The sequence below is a fragment of the Danio rerio genome, chromosome 20 (assembly GCF_052040795.2).
Source record: "Danio rerio strain M-AB ecotype USA chromosome 20, GRCz13ab, whole genome shotgun sequence".
Taxonomy (NCBI): domain Eukaryota; kingdom Metazoa; phylum Chordata; class Actinopteri; order Cypriniformes; family Danionidae; genus Danio; species Danio rerio.
Window position 1 is genome coordinate 16,030,300 of NC_141040.1, and position 17,585 is coordinate 16,047,884.

The 17,585-nt window shown below is 35.1% G+C and overlaps 2 protein-coding genes across 2 annotated transcripts in view; one reads left to right on the forward strand and one right to left on the reverse strand.

Annotated features, from left to right (window-relative positions):
• The first annotated feature begins 1,581 nt into the window (after positions 1–1,581).
• On the forward strand, positions 1,582–6,162 carry pigc (phosphatidylinositol glycan anchor biosynthesis, class C). The gene is given in 2 exon segments (NM_213261.1): positions 1,582–1,599; positions 4,614–6,162. A coding segment is annotated over 1 exon segment (882 nt). The 5' UTR covers positions 1,582–1,599; positions 4,614–4,616; the 3' UTR covers positions 5,499–6,162.
• A 3,612-nt stretch (positions 6,163–9,774) lies between these two features.
• dnm3a (dynamin 3a) overlaps positions 9,775–17,585 on the reverse strand; it is a 105,741-nt gene continuing 97,930 nt past the window's right edge. The window contains exon 20 of the mRNA NM_001128524.1: positions 9,775–9,814. Coding sequence (NP_001121996.1) covers positions 9,775–9,814 — 40 coding nt within the window. The remainder of the gene's footprint in view (positions 9,815–17,585) is intronic.

Consider the following 17,585-nt stretch of genomic DNA (forward strand, 5'->3'; position numbering starts at 1 on the left):
ACCGGCCCATGCCTACAAGTAAGTTGATTTATTTAAGTATGGTAAAAAAAAATGATTTCTCTCTCTCTCTGGTCTATTTCTGTGTTTCTACAACAACACTTTTCCTCTGAGAGTGTCTGTCCTCTAGGATCTGCTGCTCTTTCTGCTCTGCTCTGTGCTTTTCTGTTTGTCTATTGGTCAGACTGTTTTGTGCTTCCAATGTAATAGTGGCTTCATCATAGTTGCTCAAGTTAGTTCATAGCCTTTAACTTGATCTGACTCTCATTCATTCATTCATTCATTCATTCATTCATTCATTTTCTTTTCAGCTCAGTCCCTTTATGAATTTGGGGTCACCACAGCAGAATGAACCACCAACTTATTCAGGATATGTTCTATGCAGCAGATGCCCTTCCAGCTGCAACCCATCACTGGGAAACATCCATACATACTCATTCACACACATATGGACAATTTAGCTTAGCTAATTCACCTGTACTGCTGTAACCCATGCAAACACGGGGAGAACATGCAAGAAATGCCAATTGGACCATATGGCTTGAACCAGCTACCTTCTTACTGTGAGGTGAACGTGCTACCCACTACGCCACTGTGCAGCCCTTGATCTGACTCTGCACAATTATAAAATATAGAAACAATTATTATTACTATTATTATTATTATTGACTTAATATAAAGGATGATATATATATATATTACATTATTTTAGTTACTGATCTTTTCTCGTTGAATTTCTGATCTCATATCACCACCTTCTGGCCAATATCTAGAACTACATGTTGATTGTGAATAGGTTTGATGCTTTTTTTTTTTACATCTGAATGAATGAATCTTAGCTTGGTGTTTCTATACGTTCGTTGATGGACTTTTATTACAACTGTATGAAATAAATCCTTCATTTTAAAGCCAATAAGCTGTTTTACTCAGTATTAAAGTGCTAAACTAAAAATAATTCAATAATAAATAAATAAATGTCTCTGTCAATTTTTTCAAACTACTGTATTTAATTTACCAAAGTCACACAAGTGGCAATTGTACATCTGTCACATCCATTATGGAGACATGTCACATCCAAAACGACACTTTTTCCTCATGAATGAAAAAAAATAATTGTAGAATAAAATAAAATCAATCACATTTGAGGAGTCCGCTACAAATGAAAGAAGCCCTGTGTTATACAATATTGTTTGAGTCAAATTATTTTAAATACTCTAATACTGAAGTATTAGTGTAATATTAGTAACTAAAATGAATGAAAATAAATTGTTTGTGTGCAGACGGACTCCAAATATGATTATCCACTAATGAGGGTCAAACAAATGTAACAATAACTCAAATTACTAAACACTGTTTTTTTATTTAAATTTTAGTCATATGCTGTTACAAATTAATCAAGAGAGGATTACCCATAGACTATATAAATATTAAATGTATATGCATCTCACTTTTCACTCGTCGGCGGTTGTGAGGAACAGTCGTCAGGTGGCGCTCTTCAGTCAATACCACGGTTGCGCTTTTGTTTTTGTTTTTTGGTACGTCACTTCCGGATGTATGATGGCTTGACAGCTGCGGCTAAATACAGGAAACCCTGCTCATTCGGTAAGATTTTAGATTTATCTTGAACATTATTCTGTATAAGTTTGATATGAAATAATATATTTTGTCTGTATTTATACACTGTCGCCAGCTGGCTTACTGTATGACTGTATGATTGATTCATTCTGTATGAATCAGATTGACGTGAGAAGCTGTCAGTCAGATACCGCTTGACATTTAGGATAATAATAGATTGATTAAATGCACGTTTTACTTACACAAAGATAAACAATGCTGCTTAAAGTTTTGTGGTGTTTAATGTTTTTCTTTATATATAAACTATGAAGCAAATACATGATATGTGGAGAACAGGGTGTAGTTCACGCAAAAATCTAACTGGCCCCTCTAATTGGTTTTAAACCTTTATGAGTTTCTTTCTTCTGTCGAACATAAAGAAGATACTTTGATGAATGATGGATGCTGGGACCCATCTACTTACAAAGGCAAAGCAATTGCTATTGAAGTCAAAGGGTGCCAGGTATCAGCTAGACATGGCGTCACCTTATAAGGTTCTATTTGACATTTTTGTCAAAACTGAGTTATTGACATATTCTTACTAAATGACAACTTATTTACATTATGCGATGTTTTTTTATAAGTTGTTTACATTTTAAGATTTTTTATTTAAAAAACAAATGTTACACACATACTGTTTGCTATGCAATGCAAAAACTTTGAAGCTCAATATTTTAAAATCATTCAGAATGCAGATAAAACCTTATTATTCTAAGGTGACGATAGGCTGGTTTAAGATTGTGATGTATGATAACCTTGGATGAAAATATCACGGTATTGCTATTACTGCTCTAAAATAAATTCTTTTTAATCGTCTGGATAAACAACAAACTTTTTTCTACCTTTGAACACAATATATTTTATTTTGACAAACTTTTAAAAATATTTTGTAACAATAAACATGTCAGGCTAAATAATTTAAATCAATCTTTGACTTCCTCCCTCTTGATTAGCTTCAAAAACACTGATTTATTTATAATTTAAAAATGGCATTTTAGGATATCTTCTGCTGGAGATACTTATGTCCTAAAAACATAAAAACAAACAAACCTACATAAACCATTGGAACGGTATAGCAAAAAAAAAAAATTTAAAACCTTGATTTTTCCAAACCGTGGTATACCTTGAATACGGTTATCAACCCATACGTATTACCAGCATTCTTCAAAACATCTACTTTTGTGCTCAGCAGAAGAAAGAAACCCAAACAGGGTTTAAACAAGTGAAGGGGGAGTAAATGTTGACAATAAAAAAAAAATTAAGTGTACTTAAAGACCAATGAAAATTTCTCAGTTTCTCTGGATGTACTGAATTTACAAATTGTTTAAAATATTAATATAAAATATTGTTTTCTTATAACATTTATTCCAAATTTAAAATCTGAGTATTGTCATTTTAGAGCCCACCCCACCATTGTTGTGAACATTTTCCATTGTTGTGATTAACAACCTAGGTTATTAATATTGGTTTCTTATATTTGGTAATATTTTGGTAATATTCGGTAATATTGGTTTCTTAACTGGCCTAAAATTGAAATTGAAGAAAAAAAGAAAAGAAATTGAAAACACGGAGCAATCGCTCGCTTTTTTTAATGCTTAATAGTAATAATTCTGTTTAATCCCGCCCCTTTTCGCATCGCCATACGACAGAATTTTGCACACACAAACTCTAGTGTGACTGCAGCTTGAGCCCAAGGAAAATGAATGAATGCTCGTAATGCATTATGATTTATGCAAACTCACTGCATAGAAAATAATTTTCTGTGTACCTGAGTACCATTTGGAGTCCCATATGAGATTATTTTCACCATTGTATTGTAAAATGTTACTCTACCATGATGCCTGTTTGACAACAATGCAGAAAGTTATACAAGATCATCGCAGGATATCAGCAGTATTATTGGCTGGATTGCCTGTCAATCAAACTACCTGCAAAGGGTTAATTGCATCATCAAAGCAATAAAATAATAAATAAAAGAAAAACACTTGATCAATCAGTCGATCTAAATTAATGAAATCTTTCCAAATAGAAGTATTCGATTCATCTGGTGAAACTATATTCGTGTCACAAAACAGTGGGGGAAATAAGTATTCCACACATCACCTTTTCTTTTCAGAAAACATATTACTAAAGGCGCTGTTGACTTAAAATATTTCCCAGATGTTTAAAACAATCAAAAAAATCTAAGTATGCAAAGACAACAAATCTAATTATTTTACAAATAAAGTTATGTGTAATAAAAAAAATGAAGCAGGGAAAAAATATTAAACACATGAAGATAGAGAGGTGCAGAATGACAATAAAAGCCCAGACAGCAGCTGAAATCTCTCAGTAGTTCTTCAGCAACCCCCTTTTCTTCGCCATTGTAAATTAATATCAGCTGCTTCAGTCCAACATCTACATTAGCAGGATGATAAAAAGGAAACCATAGCGGAAATTTCAGCAAAACAATGATTCAAAACACAGCTAAGAAAAGAGAAAGAAAATCAAGCTGTAGAATGGCCCAGCCAATCACCTGACTTGAACCCAATAAAAAATACAAATTAAAGATCAGATTTGAAAGATGGGACTCACATAACCATTAAGATTTTTACACAGTGTTGAAGTCTCTGAAGAACTCACACCTTAGCAATTCATGTGACTTCATTCTCCATATGAGAGGCGTCTTTAAGCTGCCATCATCAAAAAAAGCTTTTTATATGAAGTATTTCAGTAGTTCAACACTTCTCCTTGTGTCATTCCATTGTTATTACACATCACTTATTTTTCAGATGTGTTTTATTTTATTCTATTTTAATATTTGTATTGTTTGAGTTTTTACCAAAATCAGGATCAATCTCATGTCAACAGCTCCTTTAGAAACATTATTCCTAGATAAAAACATGTCATGTTCAATAGAGAATTCCTAATGTGGCAGCAAAACTAAAAATGAGCAATGTCACATTTTTTCCCAATATCATGCATAGCTAATGTTCAGCCACTGTGTTCTCTGATTTGGACAGGCGATGGGAGCAGACAGCGGTCCAGGGGCTCCTTCGGCCGTCCCGTGGAGGAAAGTGCTCTATGAACGGCAGCCTTTCCCAGACAACTATGTGGACCGGCGTTTCCTGGAGGAGCTGCGGCGGAACATCCGCGTCCGCCAGTACCGCTACTGGGCTGTGGTTCGCGAGACAGGCCTTATCGCCCAGCAGGTGTCCTGCGTGGCCCTCTTTCTCACACTGTGGTCCTACATGGAGCAGGGTGAGCTGGAGCCGTCTGCCGTGTTATGCGTCTGCCTAGGCTGCGCTCTGTTTGGATACGGGCTCTATGAGGTCCTGGGAGGAGCCAGTGATGGCAAACGGACGCGTCTTGCGGACCTGCAGAGCGCTGCTGTCTTCCTAGCATTTACTTTTGGGTTTTCACCAGTTTTAAAGACTCTGACCGAGTCGGTCAGCACTGATACCGTGTACGCCATGTCGGCAGTTATGCTCCTGGCTCATCTGGTGTCTTTCCCGTATGCTCAGCCCAGTCCGCCGGGAAGTCTTTCTCTAAATGCAGCTCTGTTCGGGTCGGTGTGTCTAGCATCCCGTCTGCCCGGAGCCCTGCACACCTTCACCATGCTGACCTGCGCGCTGCTGGTGTTCGCGCTCTGGCCCTGCCTGCTGCACCGGGTGCGGGAGAAGGCGGACTGGAGCTTCCCCTGGGCGGCGCTGCTGGTGTGTTTGGCCGGCGTCAGGGGTTTGGGAAGCCTTTGGCCCGAGGGAGCTCTTCTTCTCTCAGTGGCTCTGTTAATGTTGACTCTACTCTGTCCACTGCTGCTGGTTCATCTGCAGAGGCACAAGGACAACATTCACGGCCCCTGGGATGAGGCTGAGATCAGAGAGGATCTGTCCCGCTTCCTCAATTAAAACAGGGCTTCAAGACTTTGAGAGTCTTTTCTTAAAAGGACGGATCGCTAAAAGTGAATATTAATTCAACATTTATTCGTTGTATGAGACTTTTTTTTCTTAATGTGGAACTTAAGAGAAGATATTTTGAGAAATGTTGAAGACTATATTTTTTAATTATCTACTAATGTATTACACTGAAGAAACTCATACAGGTTGGGAACAACATGAGGGAGAGTAAATGATGACAGAAGTTTTATTTTTGGGTAAACTGTAACCTTTTAAGCACAATGTTTGTTGGGAATTGCCATTAAAAACTAAATAATACATATGAGAATCTCATAAAAACATGCTCAGGTCATATTTCTCTCTAAATTGGAAGAGAGCAAGCATAAAAAAATTCTAATCATTTTAAATTTTGGGATTAAGACTTTTTTACGATTAAACATCCAATTGATCTTAAATAAATGAATTGATCTTTTTTTTCTTCTACTTTTGTTGGCTTTATGATCTCAACATGGTTTATGATGTTCCCCCAATTTTAAGAGTGTGGAGTTTTTCTTAACAGTATTTATATAACTGTGTAAATACTTCAGAATTTCTGGTGTTTTTCTAAGATGTTTTTAAAAAATGCTGTTATTCTAACAAGCTCAATGTATTGGAAATAAATGTTTTTAACCATACATATTTGTCTGTCAGCAGAGTGTCTATTAATTCTTGTTACGAAACCTTTTGATTTATTTTAATTTACAGTAGGTGATAGAAAATACATCAGGTTTTTGAATTTGTTGTGGACATGCTGTTTGTCCACCAGAGGTCAGTCTAATATCAGTCCCAGGTATTTCTGCAGGGTTTCATGTTTGTGTAAAGCCACATTTCTACAAGAAATGTCTGCCAGTGTTTTGATCTGATGTTTTTTTTTCTTTTAGGAATTTACAAATGAATCATTGAAGGCTACTAACAACATGTCTGTATGACTATAATAAAGCTGCCAAATGAAAGCATTTACTGCTAAATCTATGGGAACTTGTAAAATGTGCAAAGTCATTGTAAATTATTATAGTCATTTAAACTGACAAGATGAAAATGTCTGTTTCGTGAAGAAAACAAGAGTGGTGCTTGAAACACTGTAAGGGTGTTGAGGGTGATTCCTTCACAAGCTGCATGATTTGAGATGTAAATCACACCCATAGCACAAATACAGTGTTGCTTGTTCAAAATACTATTTCAAATGAGCTGAATCGACACAATTATTGAGGTTTTTTTTATGGGGACAACTTAGTTGTTTTATGTTCAATCCACAGTTAGGTTAACTTAATATATTTGTGTTGGGACAACATGAAGGAATGGTTTGGAAACCAGCATTTTTACACTGTAGTTTGAAAATGACCATTTTTAAAATGCTTCTTTTAGGTTATTTTAATTAGTCTAAGAAGTCTCCTACAATTTATTTAGATGATCTATAAATTGAGTTTTTCTAAAAGTCTACCTTCTGAAAGTCTTATGTGCTCTTGTTAATCAGACCCAGTCTGTTGTGATGTGTTTACCACATAACATCCTTTCATTTAGTGTTGCCAGATTTTCATAACAAAACTATCACAATGTCTTTTTAACGCTATATATTATTAATTATAAAGATTCTCTTTTTTTATAAATAAAATCATCATACCTAAACACTGACTGCATACTTGGTATTCAAAAGCTGACTTAAAGTCAATAAAAGTGAATATTATGTGCCATTTAAAACCCTTTTTAAATTCATTTTTTTTACTTGGCTATTGTAAATTTGAAATCTAACACAACTGATATACAGTGCTCACTGCTCAGCATAACTGAGTACAGCCCGTTTTGAAAATGAATATTTTGATCTATTTCTCAGTGAATATAGGCAATGCATTTTTGGTGTATTTAAACAAAACAGATTTATTAAACAGAAAAATGTATTAAAATAATATTTTAGTCACCAAACATATTTAGAAATTGAAAGATAATACAGTTAAATGCAAGCAAAATATTTCAAAAGTCAATTACAACCTACAAACTTTCAGCTAAATTTTTTAATGTTCTTGATTTTTTTTAAATGTGTATTTAATATTTCTCTATAACATAAATTTGGAAATTAAAATTATTTCACTTTTAAGACAATTAAAGAAAGTTAGTCTTATAGTCTAGTCTTATAAAATGTAATTATTGAGCCTGCACACAGGAGGCTGCGAAAAATACTCATTTTAGAAGAAAATTTGCATCTGAACTTCTTATATACTAAACCTTTTCATAAAAAATATGACGTGTGATTATTCAACATGATCTCACAGCAATTTAAAACTTTTTGATTTAGTGGCTAATTTGTATGAATTTTGTACAATCTTATTGAAACAATTTAGTATGATTTACTTATCCCCCAATGATGGTTGGGTTTAGGGGCGTGGTTGGGTGCCACGCCTCCTTTTTAAAACGTCTAGTTTACATTTTCTGGCAATCAAATAAAAGATGGAACGCATGTTTTATGTTTTCAGAGAAAATATTTTTTTGTAAATCATAAATAATAAATAAATTATGCTTGTTTGTCTGAATTATGCTGAATCACACATTACTCATTTTTGATTTCAGCAAAAACTATTTACTATGGTTAATTAAATCGCCGACACTGAATGCTTGGAATGAAACGTAAACATGTAAATTCACTTACCCTTCCGAACAGATGTTGTTTGCTGTCCGAATGCTGTTGTTTTGCTTGTTGATGATTACCCAGGCCTTGTACAGTTCAGTTTTCTTTCCTTTTTAGCGCTACAAAGTTTTGAATCTGGTAATCATGATGCATTATTTCTTGCACATGACCACACAGAACACAATTGTAGGCATCCAAAGACTTGTAGGCCTTTAACTTCTCTCTTGTAAAATGACTTAGAGTTTTACTGGGATAGTTGTAGGCTGGATGCTTGGTCATTTCATCTTATCCAATATTCATTAGGAGGGTGCTATCACAAATGGACCTGTCAGATGAACGCTGCTCACTTTACCGTTAATTTTGCCGAATAACTGTGCTTATCACTGGTTGACAAGGCGTTATAACACACTGAAAGCATTAAGTAAATAATATAAATAATATGTAATCAATATAACTTATCTCTAATACAACAAAAAACTCTATACTGCATTGGATGTCATTCCCTCACTTTGTTTTTTTCATTTATTGTGAATTTTTTATTTCAGGTAATGAAAATGTTGTTTGACCAATAGTTTTAGTCTTGTGCTGCATCCCAATTTGCAAACTATTCGTCCTAAATGGTATTTGAAAATAGAATTAGTATGTCCCAAAGCATAGTATGTTGAAAACAGTATGCTAAAGGTACCTGTATTGTTTACTATTTCCATTAGATTTTAAGTGTGGAACCCACCGCACTCTAATTGCTGAAATTGCCCACAGTACTTGCACGTTGGACGTAAATTTGAAACTACGAACATGGCGGATGTGCGAGACCAACCATCGAGGCTTCAGTAAAGATTATTATATTACTGTTTATCAATATCTAGCCAACAAGACATATTTAAACCGTGTTTTCCATATTATATTTAATCTGCAACAACAATGTGAACTTGAACCTGAAGATATGTTTGCACATTAACTTGAGCAGACTTCTCTGCATGAAAGACTCCTCCTGCCACTGCTGCTTCTCCATTAAGATAGGAAATTAAATATGAAAGAAGTGTGGATGATTTACAGGGCACGTAACTAAGCAACACAATGATCTGTTAACAGGTAAGAAGTATGTGCTGAAGCTTGCATACTCTTCTGCTACTCACTCAAAAGTGTATACTTTTCTTTAAAAAAAGTACATAATTTTAAGGCGTAGTATAAGTATGTGAATTGGGATGCAGCACATGTTTTAGTTTTAATATACTAAGACATCCTTGCTACCAGAGTCATTGGATATGCGACACGAAACACCACTATATTTAAATAGTCAGCAGCATTTGTTTATGGGTTGGTTCAAATCAAGTTGATCAATGGCTTACTTGATTAAACACCACTGAGACAAATGACTTTTTGAGCACAGATTATTTACAAAATCCAAAAAAAGCATTTTATTCAATGCTGTTAAGGAAACTCAATGAAACTCACTCGCATTGCAGACATCAATGTATATGTACAGAACATGAACAAACCTCTCCAGCAAGACAATGAGTGAGCATCTGGAGATCAGGTTTGCTAAACCCAAATCGTTTTTGTCTTCTGTGAATCTTGAAGCAGATCTTGTAACTGTTGCTTTTTGTCTCCCAGGTGGGCATTTGTGTGTCAATGTGTGTGTTGAGTGGGCACTGCCGGCGGTTGTCTCCTGTAACACATTAGACAAAAGCAGATCCGTCAGATCAGGCTCCCACAGGTCACAGCTCACAGTTCTGCCAAATCAGCTAATGGAAATAACAACAGTCTCCCATAAACTGCTTGCTTCCTCAGATGGCTGCATGTGTTTAGGATGGCCTGCCAGTGTGTTTTGCTCCGGGAAAATGAAAGCAAAATGAACGCAAATAGCCAGAGCACATCAACAAGACTGAAAAGAGCACAACATTTAAATTTTTTCTTTAGATGTGCAACTAATGAATACCAAACCCAAATGATTTTTGTGATTGATACACAAAAATCTACATCACATAAAGTTGATGTAGATAAAATATCCAGACCCCCCCCACCCCCCTTAAAAAAAAAAAGAAAAAAGAAAAAAACAGACAAGAGTGTTTCAGGGGTAATTAAAATTCCCAGTGCTCTTTGGATAAGTAGACAAACAACAATCTGTCCAAGGTACTTGGAAAACTTGTGATAAAGTTAAAAAAGCCTTTGACATGACTATTTTGAGCCTTTACTGACATGGCTATTATTTAAAAAAAAAAAAGGATTCATGCACACCTATGCATTTCGACAAACTTGCCTTCATAAGGGTGACAAAATTCAATTGTGTCTTTAGTTCATTTGAACATGACAAGATACAGTACTGTAAATTTATAATTTACAGCTAATACAAACAATAAATCAAGTGATTCACAGTACAGTTAAAGGACAAAAAATAATATTACTATTATGATCAGATGGTGCAACAAAGGTAGATCTGTTAATCCTGAAGGGGTTAATCCTGAAGGGCAAGTGTTTCTAAACACTCAGGTCACATGACTAAAGTGAATCGAAACACCAAGTCACATGACTAAAGTGATTCAAAACACCAGGTTATGTGATTAAAGTGATTCAAAACAAAAGGTCATGTGACCAAAGTGATTCGAAACACCAGGTTATGTGATTAAAGTGATTTGAAACACCAGGTCACATGACTAAAGTGATTGGAAACACCAGGTTACGCGAATAAAGTGATTCGAATCACCAGGTCACATGACTAAAGTAATTCGACTGTTTCAGTGTTTCACGAATCCTCTTTTGCCCACCACTACCAAATGCAGCTTTATTTTTAAAATCATCATTCGGACAAACGCATGGCAACAGACAGGCGAATGGTTGAGACAGGCAGCAAAACAAACGAGAGTTAAAAACAATAAAGGCAATCCAAGAAAACACTTACGTGATGCAGACTACATTATAACAAGACACAGCACAGATATCAGTGTGTGTGGTGTATTGATAGTCCATGTATCAGTCCTGATCAGCTTCAGCTGTGTGTGTAATCAAGGGATGATCTGGAATTGGTGTGTGAGTGCAGCGCATGATGGGATGTGTAGTTCGGTAGAATTACAGGGAATGTTCTCCAGCAGCCTGCAAGGGCAACACTGCTGGTGATCACAACAATTACAGCCCAATTCTAACTTTTTCCCTTTTAATATGAATAATATAATAAAATTACCAGTTAACAACTTCAGGCAGCATAAAGAGTGTTTTTTTAATGGTTTTAAAAGCCAATAAAATTGAACGAGACTTTCTTAGGCTGTGCCTGTGCTGAAAGAATAAGGTCAATACACTGAATTAAAGGTTTAGTTATCATAAACAAACAACCCACAATACTCTTTCTGCATCTACTGTAAATAACATATTTTATTCAGCACTTAACTGCTACTGAAAGTTGACAAACATCAATAATATAATTTGTTTAGTGTCAAATAAATACTACATTTATTTACACTTTCTATTTACTTAAAGGCACATTAGACTATGTATTTTTTACCACTAGAGGGCATATATTCACAACAAACAAAACCACTTTTATGTTTATATTTTATATATAATTTTTTATGTTTTTGCCTTTTTTGATTGGATAGTATTTGGTGGAGAGAGAGAGAGAGAGAGAGAGAGAGAGAGAGAGAGAGAGAGAGAGAGAGAGAGAGAGGGGTAAAAGGGATCAGGAAAGGATTTGATCTTGAGACGCTTGAAGTACAGTTATAATGTATGTTGCCACACCAACTTTGTGGCTATGGGTGCTGACAGAAAGGTATTTTTTGACTATGCAATGACTGAGTGTAGAATCATGGGAATTGTGGTCTTTATTACATTCTAAAGCACACCTGCAGAAATCCGGTTCAAGGATGCACAAATTTTATTATGACAAAGTCCACCGCTTGCTGTTCTTCTGCTAATTATCGTGTTAAGAAGAAGCAGCAGCACGGTTTTATCAAAATAAATACATTTTAGGGTTCTGCTATAATTCTGCTCTGTTCAGTGTAATAAAACACAACATAATAAAGCATCTTTGGTGTTCCCTGTTTTCTACAAAACAGACTGGAAATCGAGGACGTGGGACGTCATTAGCATGAACACACAGGAGACGGTCAACGATGCTAGTTAAAATTGCTTATCTCTCTGGATTTGATAATGTAAATACATAAGTCAGCAAATATATAACACCATTCAGGTGGTTTTTGTGCCAGATTGTTTTTATGCCAGATAAGTTGGAGGTTCATTCCGCTGTGGCTACCCCAGATTAATTAAAGGGACTAAGCCGAAAAGAAAATGAATGAATAAATGAAGAACAAATGGAATGTGAAAATAAATATCAATTAGAAATTCTTTAATGAAACTAATATATATATTTAATTAATTCAAAATCAACATATAAAACAATTTCTGATAGATCATGTAACACTGAAAATAAAAACTAAAATACTTTTACAATATTTACATTGCACTTGAAAATAATGAAATAATTATACTACTAGGTGAGTATTAGAGATTTTGTTAAAAAAGTGTACATGGTTGTGTACAAATACTATTTTAACAACAATATGTATTACTGCCTTTTTATATTACAGTGTAATTATGCTATTGTATATATGGTCAAAGACAAGCAATACAATATAATTATTTTTTAATGATCCTTTTGTTTTTAATAAAGTTTAATACGTATCATTCAGAATAGGTTTGTTTTTTTGCATTTATATAAATATAACTGCTGCTGAATGACAATCAAATATTATTTTACCTATGATGACATGTTATTTGTAACATTAATAGACATTTTACTTAAAGCTTAATATACTTCATAAATCACTTATATAAATCACACTATATAAATCACTTTTGCAAATTTATTTTTTGAAGACACCAAATGCCATGTTCATAGTTGATATGTAATGAATTAAAGTTTTTTTTTTTAAATTTTCTGAGAATATAAAAAGAATTTAGCAAAAATGTTTATAATAAATGTAATTTCGACTTGATTTCTGACATCATAAGACATTTGACTGAACAAACAGAAAGTCAGGTTGACACTTTTCAGGAAATTACTTACACTTCCCTCTTCATCTTACAGAGTTGCTAAAAAAGTGACGCAGCAGTTTTAATTATACTCAAAAGACCTCATTATAGTGAGCTGTTTCAATCACTGGCTATATGTGTGTTTTAGTGTGTACAGTGTGTATGTATGACCAAGTATAATACATGTATTACAAGAACATGCATGGCTGATGTTGCCATTTTTCAAAAAGCTTATAAGTCATATAGAATGAGTTTTTTTTTCAAAAGGTAAAGGTTGGTTTGGAGATGAAGTACAACAGAAAATACAGTTTGTACAGTATAAAAATATTGCAAACCTATGGATTGTCCACAAATTTCACAAACCTGTGTGTGATAGGGCTGTACAATGTTGGGAAAAAACACATTGCAATTTTTAGTTTTTCTGCTATATATATATATTGACATATGGGTTTTTCCAGTGATGGGTTGCAGCTAGAAGGGCATCCGTTGCATAAAACATATACTGGATAAGTTGGCAGTTCATTCCGCTGTGGTAACCCTAGATTAATAAAGGGACTAAGCCAAAAAGTAAAATAAACTCATTAAAGCACAGATGAAAACACAACAGAATTCATTCATTCATTTTCTTTTCAGCTTAGTCCCTTTAATAATCTGGGGTTGGTGGTTGGTGCAGTAGAAAGTGAAAGTTAACAGCGGATGGGGGAGGAGGGCAGTTGAGGTGGGGGATTAGTAAAATGAGGTGCCACATCAGATTTCAGGGGTGCCGGATCCGGAGTGTTCTGGCACAATTTAAGCCCTGGAAACATCCATACACACTCTTTCACGCACATACACTACAGACAATTTAGCTTATTCAATTAACCTATAGCGCATGTCTTTGGACTGTGGGGGAAAACGGGAGCACCCGGAGGAAACCCATGCGAACGCATGGAGAGCATGCAAACCCCACACAGAAATGCCAACTGAGCCAGCCAGGGCTCAAACTAGCAACCTTTTTGCTATGAGGCAATTGTGCTATTCACTGCGCCACCGTGACAACAAAATAGAATTATAAAAGTTCAATGAACTTCAATTTATGGTTTTTGTATGGAGACATATTAGACTCAATAATAATTTATAATAAATAATAAACAGCAGCTTGTTTACATTCATTGGATATAATCAGGGCCGGAGTGGGACTCCTTTATAGCCCTGGAGTTTCAAGCCTTTGAACGGCCCACCTCAGTTCACGACTGACTATATTAAAATAAGGTCATTTCCAATTCAGTTTCTAATTACACTATCAAGTCTTTTTTTTTTTAAGAAAACAGCTGCTTTAGAACTTCAAATGTTCAACAACCTTACAGTTTTATATGTCTTAACAATAAAAATGAAAAAAAAAAAAAAGTTCAACTCAGGTGAGGATTGAACACAGGTCGGTGGCATGATAACGCAACAGGCTGACCGCTAGACCACAATGGCACTGCTATACTTGTTTTGCCGGAATGATAATTCATCATTCTGCAGGCTACATTCTGCTTATGAGGCTGCGACACAATAAAAAAGAAGCTGCGGCAAAATAATGGATAAAAAGAGTGAGGCTATGGTCAAATAATTAAATAAATGAAAAAAAAGTGCGACTACGACTGCTGCTTTCTCCGTTCGCCATGCTAATGAAAAACAGTCTGCGCAAATGAAGCGCAGAGTTGGTGTCATTGACTACAGCTTTCATCTGACTGGCTGAAAGGTACGAGTTGCCCTGCCTCTGGCAGGAGTGTCTCAAAAATATACACACACACACATCCGGGGAGTCGTACATGAAAGAAGATTAGCACATTCTCATTCAGGATGAACTCGCAAGTTTTAAACATTCAAAATTTTTTGTACACTCTTATACATTTGCAAATCGTGTTTTGCATTTGTGAAACATATTTTATGAAAATGTATTTTTATTTTGTGCACTTGAAAATTTTTTGTGAATATAAAAAAATATTTTACACACGTGAATTTGATTTTATGCACGTGAAATTTGGCTACGCATGTGTACATCGTGTCTTTGCGTGAATTTCTTTTGAGATTAATCTGATTCCATATTTTTGGTACAGTTTTGAAGTACAGAAATGTAACATTCAAATATAAAATAACACTATACACATTGTATAAATAATTCGGGTTTGGGCAAAGATCTTTAGCTTTACCTTGTGGGGACATTTCTAATCCTAACAACACACAAAAAAGACTTTTACTGCTTGTTTAAGCTATACTTAAAATTAGTTGAAACAACACAATTTTTGAGGTTGTTTTGGGAAAACTTAATTTCTTTTATGTTCAATTCATTTAAATTTGAGAAAATGATTAAGTTTACTTTATTTTTGTTGAGACAACATGAAGAAACTGTGCGGAACCCACCTTTTTTATGGTGCAGGAAAAGAGCTCCTAAATCACACAGAATCAAGTATTTTGATGTGAGAATGCAGAATGTTTTCTGTGAGGGTTTGCTTTAGGGGTAAGGGGATAGAATATACAGCTTGTGCTGTATAAAAATCGGTAAGTCCCCATAAAGACAGCTGCACAAGTGTTTGTGTGTGTGTGTAGGGGGAATATGAGTCCAGCATTCCTGCAGAGCTGGTCCTGGAAAGATCCCTGTGGAGACGCAGGAATCTCTCTAATGGAGCTGGCAGAGGGAGCTACTCTCTGGGATATGGGAAAGGGAACGAGAGTGGTTTTTATTTTTCCTGTGCTGCGGTGAGCGCAAGACTGCGGTTTGCACAGAGGAGAAAAAGAAAAAGATGGAAACGTCGGAAAGAAAAGCAAAACAACGCTTGGGGAAACATGCAAGATATTAGACCAAAGATGCAGGTTTACTGGAAGATGAAATACAAGAAATCATTAAACACAGTGTAGTGTTGTAAGTGCAACTGTAGTGTCTCTGAATTTAAAAAAAGTGTCATTAATGTGTACAGAAATGCTGTATATAAATACATTAGGCCTTTGCAAAACGGTTCATATGAGTTCTGCGAAAAGGGGGAATGGGGGTGGAAGGAAAGAGAGGGAAAGTTGGAGCGTTCGGGATGAGTGATGGTGAGAGGAAATGTGAAAAAGTGAGTGGGAGAACTCGAGAAAGGGGGAGAGAGAAGGAGAAATAAGGGTGGAGGTCCAAGCCGAGCCTGCTCTGGACACAAGGGAAATGAGGCAGAAAAGAAAAGGGGGAAACGGGCCAAGAAGTGGAGGTAAGGAATGAGAGAGGGATCGCGAGGGAGAAACCGAAGAGAGTGCTGAAAGAAACCGATGCCGCTGGAATGGCGAGAAATGGAAAAGATACGGTTAAATTTATGATGGTTTAAACAGGAAGTCGACCGTAACCCTCATCCAGCACTTGGTTTAAATGGGGTCATGCTTCTGGGTTTTGGTTGAAAATCGAAAACATAGCAGACATCCAGCAAACACAGTAATCAGACAACTGTAGGAAATGTGAGGAGGCAGAAGTGTAGTGTCTCTGGTGATTAGACTAGATTGTCAATTCAAGAGCAGCTCCAGAAAGAGTGAGAGAAGAGAGTCCGGCTGCGCTGAAAATGGGGAATCGAATATGAAAAACAGATTTGCAACAAGACCTCCACCCAGCTCATGTGACTCTCACTAAGAAATGTCTGGATCATATTCCAATCCATAATCCACAGAATTCAATTATACTTTGCATAAAAAGGAAATGAAGCCTATTTTTAGAAATGTTAAGATCCGTATGTATTGCGGCTTTAAATACGCTATATTATAAAGAACATTATAATAATAATTATTATCATTGAGTCTTATATAATTGTATCCATTTAAATAAATAATTATAAAGTAAAATGTGCTATCTATAAATGTATATAAATATATGTATAATTTTATATATATATATATATATATATATATATATATATATAATTATACATATAATATATATATATATATATATATATATATATATATATATATATATATATATATATATATATATATATATATATATATATATAATAATTATACATATTATTCAAACTACTTAACTAAAATGAGCTGAAACAACACAATTCTGGATATTTTTTTGGGGAAACTTAACTGTTTTATGTTCAATCCACTTACATTTGTTAAGTTAATCAATTTGTGTTGGGACAACATGAATGAATTGTGTGTTACCCTGCATTTTTTACAGTGTCATATAATACATATGTTCATTTTCATTTCCTTTGGCTTTATTAATCAGGGCTCGCCACAGCGGAATGAACAGCCAACTTACCCAGCGTGTTTTAAACAGTGGATGTCCTTCCAGCTGCAACCCAGTATTGGGAAACATCCATACACATTAATTCACACGCATACACTATACAGCCAATTTAATTTATTCAATTCACCTATAACGCATGTCTTTGGACAGTGGGGGAAACCGGAGCACCTGG